At 40.9% G+C, this 19,805-nt stretch overlaps 1 protein-coding gene across 5 annotated transcripts in view; it reads left to right on the forward strand.

Moving 5' to 3' along the window:
- Positions 1–19,805, forward strand: part of LOC142659973 (colorectal mutant cancer protein) — a 271,048-nt gene that overhangs the window by 220,172 nt on the left and 31,071 nt on the right. For all 5 annotated transcript variants that reach the window (XM_075836625.1, XM_075836622.1, XM_075836638.1 and 2 more), the window contains 3 exons: positions 13,106–13,252; positions 13,632–13,721; positions 15,493–15,641. In XM_075836625.1, coding sequence (XP_075692740.1) covers positions 13,106–13,252; positions 13,632–13,721; positions 15,493–15,641 — 386 coding nt within the window. The remainder of the gene's footprint in view (positions 1–13,105; positions 13,253–13,631; positions 13,722–15,492; positions 15,642–19,805) is intronic.

Genomic DNA, 19,805 nt, shown 5'->3' on the forward strand with positions numbered 1-19,805 from the left:
CACTACTGTATCTCCATATGCCTCTGATTTCATACTGAAGCATACAGACTTTTCTTTCTTACAGATGTCATGTATAGTATGCTACCGTTTAGTTCAAAGAGTTGGGACATCCACACACGCCTTAAAGCAAACCTAGATCTATTTCAGAGCACTGGGCCAGCCATTTCTTATTCCACTTTACTAGGAAAGCATGATCTGAGCTCCAAGGGGCAGTCTGTTAGATTTGCCCATTTCACCATTACCAGTCACAACACCACCCAATGTTTTACATTAGTAGAAAAGGGTTTCTTATTTATAAGCAATAATTTTCCCTTTGATAGTGAAATTTATAGCGCATGAGTTTGCTATAAGCTGCTCATAAGTGATCACAAAATTGCAGAATTCTGCAGCGGCTTCTGGCTCTTGTAACAGGTTTTGTCCCTGCCGGGGATATGGATTGCCCCTCGGCTGCCATCAGTTAATTTGCTGCCTGAATGCAGAATGTTTCATTGCATTATGCTACAGTAGTTTTGAGCGGTGTTCTCCAGCCGACAGATTGTTGTGGCTGTCTGTATTACATCAGGTCATTTATACCTTGGCAGCAAAACTCGTCCCAGCGTATCGCCCTCACCTTCTTTATGGTTTACTTTCCACTCAGATATTCACTGCATCTTAACTCTTCATCCTGTTTCTCAAGCATCTCATTAAATGTGTCACACTGCGTTGGAGATTTGCCGCTATGGGATAACGCTCCGGGGCTTATTGACGAAAACCAGTGTAAAGGAAAAGTCGAGACGTTTTCCATAGCATCCAATTAGATTCGTTCATCCTTCTAAGTCAGTTACACCATGTAAATGATCTCCGAAATGGTTCCTATGGCTAACATTTGCTTTGCCTTTTATATATCCGTCCCATATAACTCATTCTCATTAGACACATCATTTATATTTACACACTTTTAACGTACTTTTTTTTTTTTTGCACATTTCAGTATATTCACTTATCCTTGTTTAATCTGCATCCATGGACTCTAGAATCTTTAGACTGCAATTAAAAAGAATTGTGATGTTAAGACACAAAGGAACCTATGACTTCACGAAGGGCGTTAACCAACACTTATAAGGAATTACTAATATTCAGACAGTGTTTTTTTGGGGAAAATTCATAAGCTGTGTTCAAAAATACCTTAGAAGTTCACTCCAAGCATAATCTATAATCTCCTATTAAGCCAGTGGAGATAGCGTTTGAAAAAAACAACAAACAATATTCTTTTCTGCAGAAGTAAGCCCGGCAGCGTTATTGAGTTGTTGGTGTAAAGTTATGGGATGAGTTGTCTACTCTGTGCTGGTAGATGACCGGTAGGTCAAGTAGAAATCGGTAACCGGTTGTATGACATGGAAAAGGTGAAAACTTGTTCATACAAAGAGACACTAAACGTAATACTCTAATAATAATAATAATATGAACTAACATTTAGTCTAATGTAAAAAATGGTGACCTATGATTTTTGAGGGAATGTCCTCTAAAAGTTAGGGAACCAAGGGTAATTGTTTAGCTTCATTGGGTTGATTGTTGTAATGTATTACTTCCGTACTTTATACCAATGCATGTGTATTGATGTCAGTGATTGCTGAATTCTGCATGTTTTATTTCATCTTGACCTAATCTACTGTTGTCAGCTGGACCCCGATGGATTATATATATAATGTAGACTGTTCCTGTAAATTAAAGCTCCTGCTGCCTCCCGGACACTTCCTGATTCCATAGTTTGAAACTACGAAAACAGCGTAGCTCTGTTAGGGTATGTTCACACGCAGTGTTTTCAGACGTAATTCGGCCGTTTTACGCCTCGAATTACGCCTGAAAAAACGTCTCCATTACGCCTACAAACATCTGCCCATTGCTTTCAATGGGTTTTACGGTGTTATGTTCCCACGAGGCTTCATTTTACGCGTCGCTGTCAAAATACGGCGCATAAAAAGACGTTGCGAAAAAGAAGTGCATGTCACTTCTTGGACGTTTTTGGAGGCGTTTTTCATTGACTCCATTGAAAAACAGCTCCAAAAACGGCCGTAAAATACACAGCGAAAAACGCGAGTTGGTACAAAAACCTCTGAAAATACGGAGCTGTTTTCAGGCGAAAACAGCTCAGTATTTTCAGACGTTTTTGGTCACTGCATGTGAACATACCCTCACTGCCTGTACTGTGAATCACCAACATACTTGTAGCAGCGATTCACAGTATTACAGCCTTCTCTCATTCAAGTAAATAGGAGAAGGTAGTAATGCTGTAAACCTCCGCTACATGTATATCGGCAATTCACAATACGAGCAGTGACCGTAATAAAGGGGAAGCAGTGCTCGTATGAGCGCCGCAGCCCCTTAAAAATAGCTGATCGGTGGGGGTGTTGGGAGTCGGACCCCCTCTGATCAGATATTGATGGCCTAACCTGACCATAGGCCATCAATTTCTTATGACTGGACAAATCCTTTAAAGGGAATGTGTCGCTATAATTTTTTTAATTTTATTTTTTAGTTAAACAATTATTATTTGAGTGATTACACATTGTTTTTTAATTTTTTAAATTTTTTCACAAGTCAGGAAATATTATAAATTAGATTCTAATTTATAACATTTCCATGTGCTGGGCACTAGAGGGAGCACTTCCCAAAATTGCAGCATGGTCAATGTGGTAAAACAACCTCATCGCTTTATGCTGCAAATTTGGGGTAGACACACTCGCTCTAGTGTCCTCACACAATCCCCCCCTCCCTTATTCTGGCTAGTGCCAGGAGAAGGAGGGGGTTTGAATCGTCAAACCTCCTACACTGTGTGCTGCCATTTTCTGAGCGACTGCACAGTGTAGGAGGATTATATACAGTGCTCAGCAGACAGTATAACACAAACATACACGAACGTAAAACACACATCACATGCACATAACTTACCTGCTCGTGCAGCCGCTGCCGCCTCTGCTCCTATTCCTTGCGCCTTCGCTTCCTTGAACATATGGCCGGAAGCCGCGGCCGGAAGTAGTCATCTTACTGTCCGGCCGCAGCTTCCGTTTCACATGAAAATTGCGCTAGATTTCACTCTGCCAAAGACCTTCATTTTGGTCTGTGTGGGAGCGGCGCATGCGCCGTTCCCACACAGACGGCGTACGCTGTAGTGAATGGAACGGCTCCCGTTCGCATTCTCTATGGGGTTGTATGTGCCGTGTTCCATCTCTGTATGTGTCGGTAATCGACACACACAGAGATTTTAAAAAAATGGCAGCCCCCATAGAGAAGTAAAAGTAAGAAAAAAGTAAAAAGTAGAACACAAATAAATAAAATTTATTTTAATATTCTACTAAAAGCAATTTGATAAAAAATAAATAATTTCATGACACCTTCCCTTTAAGAAATTTTCTAATAGAGGATTTGTCTGAGAGGAAGCTGCAACTACATTTATATATTTAGGCTGCATCATTCAGCGGTGTGGAGGTAAATTGGGAGCTGGTTGGATCAATAGGTCTGTTCCTTTTGCTTGTGTCTGTAATCATACAAAGTGCTCTCAATAGGTTTTTTGTTTTTTTCTATTCTTGCAAACGTAATTAAATTAGGTGTTAAATGTATTCCGTTAACAGATTGTGATGGTTTTAGGAGCAGTGGCTAAGAACCCACGTGCATGATACTGATTCTGTGTTTCTCACGGCTCATTAGTAACCGAGGTAATCATTTCCTCCTGCAGCAAATCCGTAGTATCTGAATTTCAAACAATCTCCGATCATTTGTGTTTTGTTTGTTAGACTAGGTTCACACGGTGCGCGTTTTTGTTGTTTTTTTTTTTTTTAAGCATGCATTTTTTGTTTTGGTAGATAAACTCCCATGTCTGTCAATTTAAACAGTCGTTTAGCATGAAAGATTCATCGGGAGTAATTTTTGTAGAATTTTTATAGAATGTTACACAAATGCAGTTATTACATTTTTATTTTTTGGGCATAGAGCAACCCTAAAATAAATAAAATTTTTGTTCTTCAGTGTCTGTTTGCCATATGGACACAGTAATTACGTTTGAGGTTAACAATATTTCAAGGCTGAAGTCGACACATCTCTGATTTTTGTTATTATTATTTTATTTATTCATTTTTTTTATATATTTATTTTTGAGGTCATCTCAGCCATGACAACTCCATACGTTGTTTTGGGCTTACCTGGGCATGACTTCTTAAGTCTTCTGGCATCATGTATGGTTTGTGGACCTTCTGCTGTTACACATTTCTTAAATAGTCTAACGCCTCATGCACATGACCGTGTTTGGTCCGTAATATAAAGACGGTATGTCGGCCATATTTCCCCGACTGACTACAGTGCAGGGAGCCGGGCTCCTAGTATTATAGTTCTCTACGATGCTAGGAGTCCCTGCCTCTCTGTGGAAATATTGTCCTGTACTCAAAACATGATTACAGTACGGGACAGTATTTCCGCGGGGAGGCAGGGACTCAAGGCATCGTAAATAACGGATGATGATAGGAGCCCGGCTCCCTAAACTGTGGTCTGTCCGGGAAATACGTCTGACATACGGTCCTGTGCATGAGGCCTAACAGTGGAGGTTTTTTTAATTGCACTCCAGGGTGTTGGGGTGCATTCACACATACCCGTTCTGCTCTTTCTTAGCGACTCTACTTTCTGGCTTATAGAAGGGGGCACCAGCAGAAGTGCAGATGAGCAACACTAACCACCTATTTGGAGATAGTACAAACATGAGCTGTTTGGGTTCATTGATTTCTGTAATCGATAAAAACTGGTCCAGAAAATGTATCTTGATGACCACATAATACCTGATGGCAGCGCCATTTTATATTTCCAAGAGATCCGTCATCTCCTATAGTTTCACAGGTTCTGTCATCTCCTACCTATAGTTTCACAGGTAAAATATTCAAGACATCAAACACAGGGCATTTAACTGTGGGGCTGATTATAATATATTATTACATAGAAACGTCAGTCTCTCCTTCCTTGAAGTCTTTTTCTGCATTTTTCTTTCATATCGACATAAGGCTTTATAAGTATTCCTTGCGACTATTTTCTGGTTGCATTAGGACAGAGCATAATAACAGTAACTACTTGATTACGGTGCGCTGCCTATATGAATAATGATCGGCACAGTATGATTGTGGAAAGATTATGATTAAGATCTTTGATATGAATGAGAATATAACTGTTCCCATTAAGTGCTTTTCTCATGCGGTCGGTTTTCTCTTTGATGTTCAAATCCACAAAACGAGAACATTTTGGAAACATGGGAGTTTTGTTAATTATCCATTTTTAGCTGTATTTTTTTTTGTACCAGTCGGCTTCCTCAGTGGGTGCAGTGATGGCTGTGATTTAGTGACCGCAGTGTTCCTTCATATAGTATGCGGTCAAGGTGGCATTGGTATAAGCTGACACATTCAGCAATGTAAAGAGCCTCTTATTTGACTGAAGTTCATTTACTACTGTATACTTTTATCATTGTCACAACGTTCTGGATGGTAAATAAATGATATATTTAAAAAAAAACAAAAAACATTTGAGGTTAAATTGTGAATGTAAAAATTGCATTCAGATTGATATATTTCATCTAGTGGAACCTAGATTGTCACCTACCATCTCTGAATGTTTTTTTTGTAATAATATAAAGCCAAACAGAAGTATTTTCAGTGGAAAGAAAAGCAATATATGCATAATAGAGCCTAATGATTGTCATTTTGTAGCCCTGTAACATGACTTATTCGTTGGGTTACCCTACAGGATGCAATATTTTTGGTTATATATGATGACAATGGCCATAATCTTACCCTATTAACCCCTTTAGGACGCAGCCTGTTTTGGCCTTGTGGACACAGATGATTTTTTCAAATCTGACGTGTCGCTTTATGTGGTAATAACTTTGGAATGCTTTAAGCTCGCCAAGCGATTCTGAGATTTTCCCGTGACATATTGTACTTTAGGACGTTCATCAGGCACTGAGCCGTCCTGGAAAACTGCATAGACAAGCGCTAGTGGTGCTGATAGCGGCTGGCCGCTGTGTCAGCCGCTATCAGCACCACTAGCGCTCGTCTATGCAGTTTTCCAGCACGGTTCAGTGCCTGATGAAGGTCACTTAGACCGAAACGTCGCACTCTGCCACTGGCATTAAATACAAAATAAAAATTCCTTTGTTTCAAAATTGGTGTGCCGGATACTCTTTTATACTCCTATTTGGGTTGGGCCCCTATCCGTGCAAAAGCCCATCCTTCCACGTATCTGTTGCTGTCTGAACCTATACACATATTGTACTTTATGTTAGTGAAAAAATGTGGTCGATAAATTCAATATTTATTTGTGAAAAACGTCAAATTTTCGAGAAAATGTGCAAAAATTTGCATTTTTCTAAATTTAAATGTATTTACTTGTAAAACAGATAGTAATAGCACACAAAATAGTTACTAGTTAACATTTCCCATATGTCTATTTTAGATTGGCATCGTTTTTTTCACGTCCTTTTATTTTTCTAGGACGTTACAAGGCTTAGAACTTTAGCAGCAATATCTCACATTTTCAAGAAAATTTCAAAAGGCTATATTTTCAGGGACCAGTTCAGTTGTGAAGTGGCTTTGCGGGCCTTATATGTTAGAAACCCCCAATAAGTCACCCCATTTTAAAATCTTCACCCCTCAATGTATTCAAAACAGCATTTAGAACGTATTTGAACCCTTTAGGCGTTTCACAGAAATTAAAGCAATGTGGAGGTGAAATTTACAAATTAAAGAGGCTCTGTCACCAGATTTTGCAGCCCCTATCTGCTATTGCAGCAGATAGGCGCTGCAATGTAGATTACAGTAACGTTTTTATTTTTAAAAAACGAGCATTTTTGGCCAAGTTATGACCATTTTCGTATTTATGCAAATGAGGCTTGCAAAAGTACAACTGGGCGTGTTGAAAAGTAAAAGTACAACTGGGCGTGTATTATGTGCGTACATCGGGGCGTGTTTACTACTTTTACTAGCTGGGCGTTCTGATGAGAAGTATCATCCACTTCTCTTCAGAACGCCCAGCTTCTGGCAGTGCAGATCTGTGACGTCACTCACAGGTCCTGCATCGTGTCGGCACCAGAGGCTACAGTTGATTCTGCAGCAGCATCAGCGTTTGCAGGTAAGTAGCTACATCGACTTACCTGCAAACACCGATGCTGCTGCAGAATCATCTGTAGCCTCTGGTGCTGACACGATGCAGGACCTGTGAGTGACGTCACAGTGTGATCTCTGGAGAACACGGCTGTGTCTGCACTGCCAGAAGCTGGGCGTTGTGAAGAGAAGTGGATGACACTTCTATACACAACGCCCAGCTAGTAAAAGTAGTAAACACGCCCCGATGTACGCACATAATACACGCCCAGTTGTACTTTTACTTTTCAACACGCCCAGTTGTACTTTTGCAAGCCTCATTTGCATAAATACGAAAATGGTCATAACTTGGCCAAAAATGCTCGTTTTTTAAAAATAAAAACGTTACTGTAATCTACATTGCAGCGCCGATCTGCTGCAATAGCAGATAGGGGTTGCAAAATCTGGTGACAGAGCCTCTTTAATTTTTATTTTTTTTGCTGAAATTCATTAGTAATATGTTTTTTTTCTGTAACACAGAAGGTCTTACCAGAGAAACGCAACTCAATATTTATTGCCCAGTTTCTGCAGTTTTTAGAAATATCCCACATGTGGCCCTAGTATGGTAATGGACTGAAGCATTGGCCTCAGAAGCAAAGGAGCACCTAGAGGATTTTGGGTCCTCCTTTTTTTAGGAGTATATTTTAGGCACCATGTCAGGTTTGAAGAGGTCTTGTGGTGCCTAAGCAATCGAATTTCCCCCCCAAAAAAAGTTACCCCATTTTGGAAACTACACCCCTCAAAGCATTTTTCTAGGGTTATAGTTAGCATTTTGACCCCGCGTTTTTTTTTTTGCCGAATTTAGTGGATTTAGTCTGTGAAGATGAAAATCGACTTTATTTTTCTGTGCTAAAACGTCACATTTTTTACAAGGAATAAAGGAGAAAAATAACCCCAACATTCGTAAAACAATTTCTCACGATTACGGCAATACCCCATATGTGGTCATAAACTGTTTGGACCCACAGCAGTGCTCAGATGGGAAGGAGCACCTTTTGGATTTTGGAGCGCAGATTTTTCTGGAATGGTTTTCGGTGCCATGTCGCATTTGTAACGCCCTGGAGGGACGAAAACAGTGGAAAAACCCCAAAAGTGGCCCCATTTTGGAAACTACACCCCCTCAAGGAATTTTTCTAGGGTATAGTTAGCATTTTGACCCCACAGGTTTTTTTGTAGAATTTAGTGGAATTAGGCCGTGAAAATTAATATCAACATTTTTTGTCCACTAAAATTTTCACAAGGGATAAAAGAGAAAAACCACACCAACATTTGAAAAACAATTTCTCACAAGTACGGCAATACCCCACATGTGCTCATAAATGTTTTTTTAATTAATACTTTCAGGACTGATCCTTTTTTGCTTTTTCATTTTCGTTTTTCACTCCCTGCCTTCCAAGAGCCATACACCTTGTATCATTCCACACCCTATATAGTAGGGTTGCTAGTGGATATTTCCTAAACGGTATCTTACTCAGTTGTCCCGTCTCCATCAATTCATATATACTCATACTAGGACTACCTCTTGCCCGCCCTACCCAGTAACCCAGAAATACATCCTGCTTCCACTCCTTTATAAAAAGCAGCTGAGCTGCCACAAAGTACATTCTAAAGTTTGGGGCGGCCATCCCTTCTTCTGATAATGGATATGTAATATATTTATATTTACATCTGGGAACTTTCCCATTCCAGATAAAGTCATTTATAATCGCATTCAACTTATCAAAATATCTCATTCCTATCCAGACAGGTGAGTTACCCAGAATGTATATAATCTGTGGAAGCAGGATCATTTTTGTCAATTCTACTCTTGATGCCAGACAAATTGCAAATTGTTTCCAAATTCTAAATTTTTCTCTAATCATTCTAAGCAGTGGTTCAACATTTAATTCAATATACTGTTCTATTTTACTAAATACTACCACCCCCAGGTATTTAAAATTCTCCTCTGGTCCCAATATTTGCAGTTCACTATTATGTTTTAAGATTGAATTTACCAAGGGTAATAATACAGTTTTACCCCAATTAATAATTTAGTAAGTATATCCATAACCCTACCCAGGGATGTTTGTTAGCTATCCATGAAGACCAGAACATCGTCTCCGTATAGACTTCTCTTTTCTTCCTCCTTTCCCAGTTGAATTCCCTTTATTTCCGTGTCTTCTCGCACAGATTGGGCCAGGGGTTCCATGACTAGGGCAAAAAGCAGGGGTGACAGTTGCCATGGAAAAAAACTCTGTATATCGCCCATTCACCGAGATTCTTGCCCGGGGGTTGGCATACAAAAGGCGAATCCATTTTATAAAAATTTTCCCAAAGCCCATTTTCTCTAATACCAGAAACAAAAACCTCCACTCTACAGAGAGGATAGCCTTCCCACTCTCTTCCAATGTAGCCATTTGTATATTGCTGTATAGTCTTCTTATGTTAATGCTAGTGGATTTGCCTAGGACAAAACCGGTTTGATCTTTAGAAACCACCTTAGACACAACTCCAGCTAATCTATTCGCCAACACCCGGGAAAGTAGCTTGATGTCTGTGATTATTAAAGATATTGGGCGGTATGCATCCAACTCCTTGACATCCTTATTTGGTTTAGGTATTAATATAATATTTGCTTCCATCATAGAAGGAGGTAGAGTATTTTTTTCTGAAATGCATTAATAATAACCTCTAGGAGCTGGGGCACTACTACATCCTTATATTGTTTATAAAATTCAAAGGGAATCCCTTGTAAATAGCTTCACACTGCCCCCCCCTTGTAAATAGCTCTGCATAGTCCCCCCCTTGTAAATAGCTCTGCACAGCCCCTCCTTATAAATGGTGCCAGTGCCCACTGTAGATAGTGCCACAGTGTCCACATATAAAGTGGCAGTACCCACATAGTGCCACAGTGCTCATATAGATAGTGCCACACACAGTGGCCATGTAGATAGCGCCACAGTGTCCCCTGTAGATAGTGCCCATATAGTGCCACAGAGGCCATGGAGATAGTGCCACACACCCCTTGAAGATAGTGCTATAGCGCCACCCCCTCCTCTAGATAGCACCATTGAGGGCCCCTCTAGAAGCGCAATCCCCAGCCAGAGAATCAGCCACGCTGTGGCCGTGGATTCCGCTCCAGGAGGAGCCCCTGACGTCACTGTCCATTTATCACCATGTCTGCCACATTCTTGCCGGAGATTCTGCTCCTGGAAGGAGTCCCTGATGTCACTATCCATATAGGGACAGTGGACGTCAGGGGCGTGGAATCCCCAGCCAGAGTGTTGGTATAAGAACGAAAAAATTGTCTGGTGCGCGCCAAATTGATCATACATTATGAACCACTTTGATTAATTTAGCGCATCTTCTGACTGGTCTAAGTTTACACTATCTAATATTTAGGTCTCATGCACACGACTGTAGTTTTGTATCCGCAATTACGGATCCGTGATTGCGGTTAAAATACTGACACATTAATTTCTATCGGCCACGGACACCTTCCCATATATTTACGGGTGTGTGTCCAGGCCATAGAAATGAGCCGCAAAAAATGGGACATGTCCTATTTTTTGCATTTACGGACTGTACTCCTATAGTTGTTACTGGGAGCATGGTCCGCAAATGCGGATGGTACTCCGCGGCCTGTCCGTGCAGTATTTATTAACAGTAAATACTGTACGGTGGTATGCATGTGGCCGTAGACCGTATTAGTAAGCGTACTACATTGTGTTGTATGTATCATTGTTGGTGTGGACTACTAGAAGACCAGGGTTTATTCCACCTGTCTATTAGCATCTTGTTTTTTCTGTTTCTTGGCTGTGATCCATTACTTATGAGATTAGAGTAAATTCAGCTTGTCATCAATCACAGCTCCTCAGGCTGGGATTTCTGGTTGCCTGCCAGTCTCTTATCACAAGGGCTCATGTGACTGATGAGAGGTGAAGGTACACACAAGTGCAAAGTCAGGAGCGGTAACTCTAATCCGAGTCTGAAGCCTGGCTAATTGCTCGGGGGTTCTTCCTCAGTCTTTTGTTTCTATCTCCTTATCTGTATTGTGTCAGTGGGTGTCTGCAACATAGTCATTCAATGTGGATTCTGCTTTTCTGGCCTCCGCAAACACCCGAGTCTATGTAATCATATTCCCTTATTATGTTCCAACTCTAATTATTCATTAGTTTGGGCAGTAAATACACAGTCAGTTGGGGTCTGGAAAAATAAAATATTAATTTTTAAAAACCAGACAGACAAAAACGCTTATAAAATATATCTAAAGAATATTTTGTCGTTCTCAATAGTGATACACAATGAGTTATACAGAACCTAAATATATGTATAATATAGAAATTGTAATGGGGACCCTTCTAAAGAGAAAAGGATATTCTCTATTAAACTAGCCATATACAGCCCTCTAGTAGTAGACAAGAAACAGCCAAACTATATTAGCTGTTAACACATATGCTGAACTGAATCAGTTAGAATTATGTTGGGAATTTATGCTGTATTAAATAGTGAGCTGGAAACGATATTCTTTCCAACACCAAATATGATGTAAATACACTATATAGACTAAAGTATTGGGACATCTATACATTACACCTACTGGAGCTTTTATGACATCCCATTCTAAATCCACACACATTAATATGGAGTTGGTTCCCCTTGTGCAGCTAAACCAGTTTCCTCTCTTCTGGGAAGGCTTTCTACAAGATTTTGGAGTGTGTCTGCGGGAATTTTGCCCATTCATCCAGAAGAGCGTTTGTGAGGTCAGACACTGATGTTGGAGGAGAGGACCTGGATCATAATCTTCATTCTAGTTCATCCCAAAGGTGTTTCATGGGGTTGAGGTCAGGGCTCTGTGCGGGCTAGTCAAGCACTTCCACACCAAACTTTTAGTTTTCTTATTTTAAAAATATCTAGTTACAAAGCCAAATACAAGTGTTTGTGAAGGACAAATAAGATAGCAACTTCTAATAATAATTAAAAAGGGGAAGGGGAGGTTGAAGAGTGAAGGAAAGTTCATGTACCTGAGCTGCTGTTTTCTATTGAGCCAAGAGGGTAGGTCTTTAGAGCTCTTGAACATACTAAGGACTCCATACTCTGAGGAATTAATCGACCTCGATCTGGTCCTGGACAGTGAGCTCTTCTGTTCTATAGACGTCTTCGAAAGTATTTAACCATTTTGGTAATGTTGGAATGTGGGAAATTTTTCAATGACGTAAAATTACTAAGCTTGTAGAAAAAAAAGCATTAGCCCCTTCTTCAGTGGGTGGGGGGGGGGGGGGACCTGGTAGGATAGATAAGAGAGCCATTGCCGGGAAACAGTTGGGGCTGGAAGAACACACTTTGGAAAGGAGGCAATTTTTTCACCAGATGTGTGTATGTGTTTTCCCACACCTCTAGTTGTGGAGTAAGGCCGGCCGGTGTCCTAAACCATCTAGTGAAAATTTTGTCATATTTTCCTCCTGTAATTTGCAGGAGATGGAAGACTTGTGGGTTAGGACAAATGCCTTAGTACACTCCACAGGAGTCAGATGGTCAAAGAGGGACACTTGCCATATTTGAAACCGGCATAAGTGACCTTCGTTCACTATTTAACATTTTCTCCATTAGGTTTAATGTTATGGCTCCATATACATTTGCAATATGGCATGTCTATCGATCCATCTAGAGAGTGGTCCGTAATTTTCTACCCATGAGTAACAATTTCCTTCCAGCAGGATTGATAGCTTTTCTATTGCTTTCCCAAAAAAGTTTATAACTTGCTGATGGAAAGCAATAGAGAAATGATGACTGTCCTTTATGTAGCACCACCATATTGGTTTTGTGCATACAGTAAAATACAAGGAAATTGGAAAATATTACAATGACAAAAAGTAACCGGTGACAATGCTTTGCTGGATTGTGCAGGGGTTGGTAATGAAGGAAAGTGTTGTGAATTTGATGAATGTTAAATAATAAAACGTAAACTTGTATTTTAGGTGCGGGAGCTGCAGACACGACTACAGAGTATTCAGGCGACAGGTCCTTCCAGTCCCGGTAGGCTCACTTCAGCAAGTAGACCGGTCAACCCAAGCACTGGGGAGCTTAGCACAAGCAGCAGCAGTAATGACTTTCCCATAGCGAAGGTGAGACATTGTGCGTCTGGCAATACCCAGAGTCCTGCTTGCTCTTTGTGCAGTTAACTCTTTAAATAGGAGAGAATTTTCATACACTATATTCAGTTAAATATAAAAGGAGAGACCTAGTTTAATGGTTAACTGCTAAAGAATCCGCTTATTGTGCCTTATGAATTTGACGGTGGGTTATTAATTCTAATCAAAGTAGCCATCAGGTTTAGCCTTTACTTTACGAACATTAAATAAACTGTTGTTCAGAGTTTTGAAAACCTGTTAAGATGAATATCAAATGACAAACGGATTACTAAAATGTTGCTAAGCGTATTTGTAAAAAAAGAAATATATACATTTACGGACATTGGTGCTAAGGTTCACATATTTCTTGTAGATTGCGGAGCGTGTAAAGTTGTCGAAGACCAGGTCTGAGTCGTCCTCGTCAGAAAGGCCAGTTCTTGGCTCAGAGATCAGCAGCATTGGGGTGAGTATATGGTGACAGTATGCTGTAGATATGCCCATCTCTGTTCTTTCTATTGAATAGGAATATTTTCTTTAACCCTTTCAGGACCAGGGTAATTTTCATTTTTTATGCTTTTGTTTTTTCCTTCCCTCCTTCAAAAAGTAATTAATTTTTTCATTGACACAGCCATATGAAGGCTTAAAGAGGCTCTGTCACCAGATTATAAGTGCCCTATCTCCTACATAATCTGATCGGCGCTGGAATGTAGATAACAGCAGTGGTTTTTATTTTGAAAAACGATCATTTTTGAGCAAGTTATGAGCAATTTTAGATTTATGCTAATTACTTTCTTAATGACCTACTGGGCGTGTTTTTACTTTTGACCAACTGGGCGTTGTAAAGAAGTGTATGAGGCTGACCAATCAGTGACCAATCAGCGTCATACACTTCTCATTGTTCCAGCCCTGCGTGATTGTGCAGTGAAAGAAGCTGGGCTGGAACAATGAGAAGTGGATGACACTGATTGGTCAGCGCCCTACACTTCTCTTCACAACGCCCAGTTGGTAAAAAGTAAAAACACGCCCAGGTGGGCATTAAGAAAGTAATTAGCATAAATCTAAAATTGCTCAAAAATGATCGTTTTTCAAAGTAAAAACCACTGTTCTCTACATTGCAGCGCCAATCAGATTATGTAGGAGATAGAGCATTTATAATCTGGTGACAGAGCCTCTTTAATGTTTACGGGACAAGCTGTACTTTCTAATGGTGCTATTTAATATTATGTGCCATGTACTGGGAAACTGGAAAAAACAATTCAGAATGGGGAAGAATTAGGAAAAAAAAATAGTTGCGCCATTTTCTTATTGGTTTAGTTTTTATGGTGTTCACTGTACAGTGAAAATGACATGTTCTCTTTATTCTGCGGGTCCGTACAATCGTGGTAATACATTTCTAATAACGTTTGTTATGTTTTAGTACCTTTAAAAAAAATGTAAAAGTTTGAAAGAAACAAAAAATGTTTTGCGTCGTCATATTGTGACCCTTGTAACTTTTTTTATATTTCTGTGTAAGGGGCCTTTATTTAAGGGGAAATATGTCGTTTTTATTTATATCAATGTCTGGCATTTCGATCACTTTTTTTATTACGTTTTTTGGGGTTTAAAGCTGAAAAAAAACCTGTGATTCGGACATTTTGATATTTTTTCCCCGCTACAGCGTTCACCATATTGGATAAATTAATTTTTATAGTTCGAGCATTTTCAGACGCGGGGAAACCTAATGCGTTTATATTTATTTTGGTTTATTTTGTATATATGATCTAAGGAAAGGGGGGTAATTTGAATTTTTCTTTTTTCTTTTTTTTTTGTCTTATATTTTTAAAAACTTTCATTTTTTTCTTACCTTTTTACCAATATTGCAGTCTATGGCAAAATCAGTGCATTGCTATTGAGACCTGCCACAGGCATAGCTCAATAGCAATATTCCTATAGCAGGCCCGGGAGCGTTCAGAAGGCTGCGGGAGCCGGTGACTGGCCCCAAATAGAAAGTGAAAGTAAAAAACCCCAAGATGCCGGTGGTCACGGCTGACCACAGCATTTGAAGGGTTAAATGATCGCAAGCATTGCTGCTGGCTCCCTGCTGTGTAACACAACAGAGACCCGGCAGCTATGGCACCCACTCGGCTTGTGAGCAGGCATCATTTTTAAATAATCCTCTCCCGACGTTAATAGGCAGATTAGCGACTGGAAAGGGTTAAATAACCATTTCTTTGAAACCATGTTGTGTTTTGTAGGTGTCAAGCAGTGTGGCTGAACACCTGGCCCATTCCTTACAGGATTGTTCCAATATCCAAGAGATCTTCCAGACACTTTACTCCCATGGTTCTGCCATATCTGAGAGCAAAATCAGAGAGTTTGAGGTAGAGACAGAAAGGTTAAACAGGTAAGAAAATGTATTTGATGCCTAAAGGCTCATTCATGCACATGTCCACCTGTTTGTCATAGACCACACAATTTTGTACGCAACAAGCTCCATCCGATGTCATATAGTAGCGGTCAATGGAAAAAAGGCATCTGTAGTAGAGGTAACATATTTTACATTTGTATTGAGAATTTGTATTGTATTTCTCCATATGGGAGAAAATATAACTAAGAATAGACAGTTGTGTGCCTGAGGCCCTTCAACCTTGGTGTCGGAAGAGAGAAGACACCACAGCTCCAGGCGTACAGTTGAATTTGCAGCAGCATCACCGTGTCAGGTAAGCATAGCAAACTCCCTAGAGACGAGCATATTAACCTTTTGGACGCCTTTCAGCCGATGTATCTTCTTTGTCCGACGACAAGGTTGAAGGACCTGTGGGTGACGTCACGCTGTGTGTCTTTAGTGAAAGAAGCTGGGTGGGAATGATGAGAAGTGTATGATGCTGATTTGTCAGCGTCATACACTTCTATTCACAACGCCCAGCTAGTAAAACAAGTAAACACGCCCAGTTAAAAACACAATACACGCCCAGTTGGAAATACGAAAAAAAACACGCCCAGTTGTCCATTTCAAAGCTCATTTGCATAAATATAAAATTTCTCATAACTTGGCCAAAAATGATAGTTTAAAAAAAAAACAAAAAAACACGTTACTGTTATCTACATTGCAGCGCCGATTACATGCAATAGGAGATAGGGATTTGAGAATCTGGTGACAGAGCCTCTTTAAGGCACAAATGGCAGTATAAATCTCCCCAATCTGTTGCCAAATTCATCCTTAAAGGGGTTGTCCGAGATACCAACATTTTTTCAAAAACTCTGTCATACATTACCCCTTATACAGACAACCTAAATAAAGCATTATTTTAAAAAAAAATTCTACTTAGCACATTTCTTCTTTGAATTTAGCACGGTTTGTTTACATGCAGTTCAGCTCTGGTTTGTTGATCTTTCCTTGTTATGAAACTTTTTTCCCGTGCACGCTCATTGCAGGCTGCAATGAGCGTGCACGTACCTTCCAAGAGTTCACGTGAGCTGTCCTTGCTCCTCCCGCTGACCTCCTTCACTGGACTTGTCTCCTTGCTGACATTCTTGAAGGATGGTGACCGTTCTCCCCCCATTATGTTTTATTTCTCTTTTCAGGTCTATAAACCTCTTCGTGTCTCCCCTCACCCTCGTCCACCCTCACCCTAACCCTCACCCTAACCCTCACCCTAACCCTCGCCCACCCTCCTCTATCTCACGTCTCTCTCCACTAAGGCTATGTTCACACAGAGTTTTTTTGCCGGAGGAATATCTGCCTCAAAATTCCGTCTTGAAGTTTGCGGCAGATTTACCTCTCCCTGCACGTTGATTTTTGCGTCATTTTTCCCGGAGTTTTTTGTGCGCTGTTTGCGGTTTTGTTTGCCGCTTTGTTCGGGCCGTTTTTCGCTTCGTTTATCTTGGCGTTTTTTGCTTGTTTGTTTGCGTCTTTTTTTGCTGTGTTTTCCGTTGCGTTTATCGTAGCCTTTTTCGTATCGTTTCTTTTTTTGCATCGTTGTTTGCGGCTATTTTTGCAGCGTTTTTCGTTGCGTCTTTCGTGGCGTTTTCCCAGTAGTTTTTCACGGCGTTCTTTGCCTCTTTGCGGCTTTTTCCACGATGTTTTTCGCAACGTTTTCCGTGGCGTTTATCGTAGCCTTTTTTGCGTCGTTTTTCGCCTCTTTTTTTTGCGTCGCTGTTTGCGGTTTTTTTTCTGCGTTTTTCGTTGCGTCTTTCATGGCGTTTTTCCTGTCGTTTTTCGTGGCGTTTTTTGCCTCTTTTTTCGCGGCTTTATTTGCGATGTTTTTCGCGGCGTTTATCGTAGCCTTTTTGGCGTTGTTTTTGCGGCTTTTTTTGCTGCGTTTTTCGCGTCGTTTTCCGTCATGTTTTTCGCCCACGGCAATTGAGCGCCGCGGGCATAAAACAACGGAAATACGCTTTCTCTGCCTCCCATTGAAGTCAATGGGAGGTCAGAGGTGTAAACGCCCGAAGATGGAGCATGTCGCTTCTTTTTCCCACGAGGCAGTTTTACTGCTCGCGGGAAAAAGACGCCGACGCCTCCCATTGAAATCAATGGTACGCATTTTCGGGCCGTTTTTTACAAGTTTTGCTACGCTGTTTCCGCTTAAAAAAAAAACAGGCGGAAACATCCCCGTAATTTCAGCCGTTATGGACGCCCTCGTGTGAACATACCCTAACAATGTAGGCTTAGATACAGGACCCCAGAAGATCTTAACCAGTTCAGGGCCGCGCTATTTTGAGCCTTCAGGACCAGACACCGTTTAGCCATTTTTAGCACGCGTTAGTTAAATGGCTATAACTTTTTTATTTGTTGGGCTAACGACGTGATTTTTGCGACGTTTTTTCCGTAGATAATGCAGGTTTCTTTTTTTTATCATTTTTATACACACCTTTTTTGCCATTTTAGAATTTTCTTTCATAAAGTTTGAAAATATTAGTAAAAAAAAAGCTTTTTTACGTTTCAGCTATTTTTTTTTGGTAATAACATAGTTTTACCCTAAAATATACCTTTTATTTGTGATCGCCATTGTCTACCGTAAATTTTAATATATTACATGTCTATATTAGGGTAATTTGGTCAGCGCTAGCGTTATAACAATGATTGTCGGGGGGGAACGGTATTTTATTGGGGTGGGTATTTTATGTGTATTTATTATTGTATTTTTTTTTGCACTTTACTTTACTATTTTTTTTATTACTGTAGTCTGATCCTCAAAGGTCAAAAAAGACCTTTGGGGGACTTTATATATTTTTTTTCTTTCTTTTACATGTTTTTCCACTGTAACTGGGGCTGCACAGCAGCTCCAGTTACAGGGGAAATCAGCCCTCTCATAGTGACGATTGTCACTAATAGGGCTGTGCTGGGTCTAGTAAGACACAGCAGCAGTCTGCCACTAACGGCACCCGGTGATCATGTGACCAGTCACATGATACCGGGAGGAATAGAGACAGCGCCGCGGGGCCGCTGTCTCTATTCCTGTACACAGCGTTCATTGAGCGCTGTGTAAAAAGACATCGGAGAAGACAGAAGCAGCTAAAGCAGCTTCTGTCTTCTCCTCAGGGTCCCCGGCAGTCACTGACAGCCGGAGACCCGACATACAGCTGCCCGATCGCGCGGGCAGCAAGTTAAAACCCGAGCCGTAGAAAGTCTATGGCTCGGGTTTTAAGGACCCGTCCCTGACCGCTGGCCGTAAAAATACAGCCAGCGGTCAGGAACCAGTTGTTAAACAGTGCACGGTGTCCCGCGGGCCGCAGATAACAGCCTCAAGGGCTGCATGCGACCCGTGTGCTGCATAGTGTTGTATAATTCCCTATCAAAGCCTACTATGTGTAGGCTTTGATAGGGGAAGAACTAAAAGTACAGAGGTCACTGTACCTTTCTAGTCCGCGGGTGCCGTCCCTCTTCACTTTTTTCACTGTGAACATGCATAGGCGCGTTCACAGTGAAAAGATGCATAGGCTGGGCGGGCGGGCACGCGCAGAAACGTCACGTCTCCAGTGACGTGTCGTGTCCCATCCGAGGTCTCGCTGGGGCGAGACCATGTGATCGGGACACGACACGACAGTGGAGGAGGAAGAAAACGTGACGTCAGAAGACATGTGATCGGCAGAAAAGAGCTGCCAGAACGGAGAACAGAAGCAAGATTGCACAGGTAAGTATATTAGGGAATACTTAATGTGTGCATTGTGTGTTTAACTTTAAAATAAAAATATATCTCGGACAACCCCTTTAATAGAACCATTACTTTATTCCTGGTCGCGCTTTATGGGTATATTCACACAGGGCGGATATGCTGCGTAAAATCACACAGCGTATCCGCCCTGGGTGCCGTGGATTTCTGGCTAATAAACCACCCCTCTGCCGGCCTCCTGGGATGACGTTTCATCCCATGTGACCACTGCAGCCTGTGATTTGGCTGCAGCGATCACATGGGATGAAACATCATCCCAGGAGGCTGGCCTGGACAAAGAAGCACAGAATTCTGGGTAAGTATAAGATTTTTTTTATGATTTTTTTTTTTTTTTTTTTACCTCTTTGAATTCAATGGGGAATACCCGCAACAAAAAGCAGCGCTTACACAAATAC

Source organism: Rhinoderma darwinii, chromosome 1 (assembly GCF_050947455.1).
Source record: "Rhinoderma darwinii isolate aRhiDar2 chromosome 1, aRhiDar2.hap1, whole genome shotgun sequence".
In the NCBI taxonomy this organism is placed as follows: domain Eukaryota; kingdom Metazoa; phylum Chordata; class Amphibia; order Anura; family Rhinodermatidae; genus Rhinoderma; species Rhinoderma darwinii.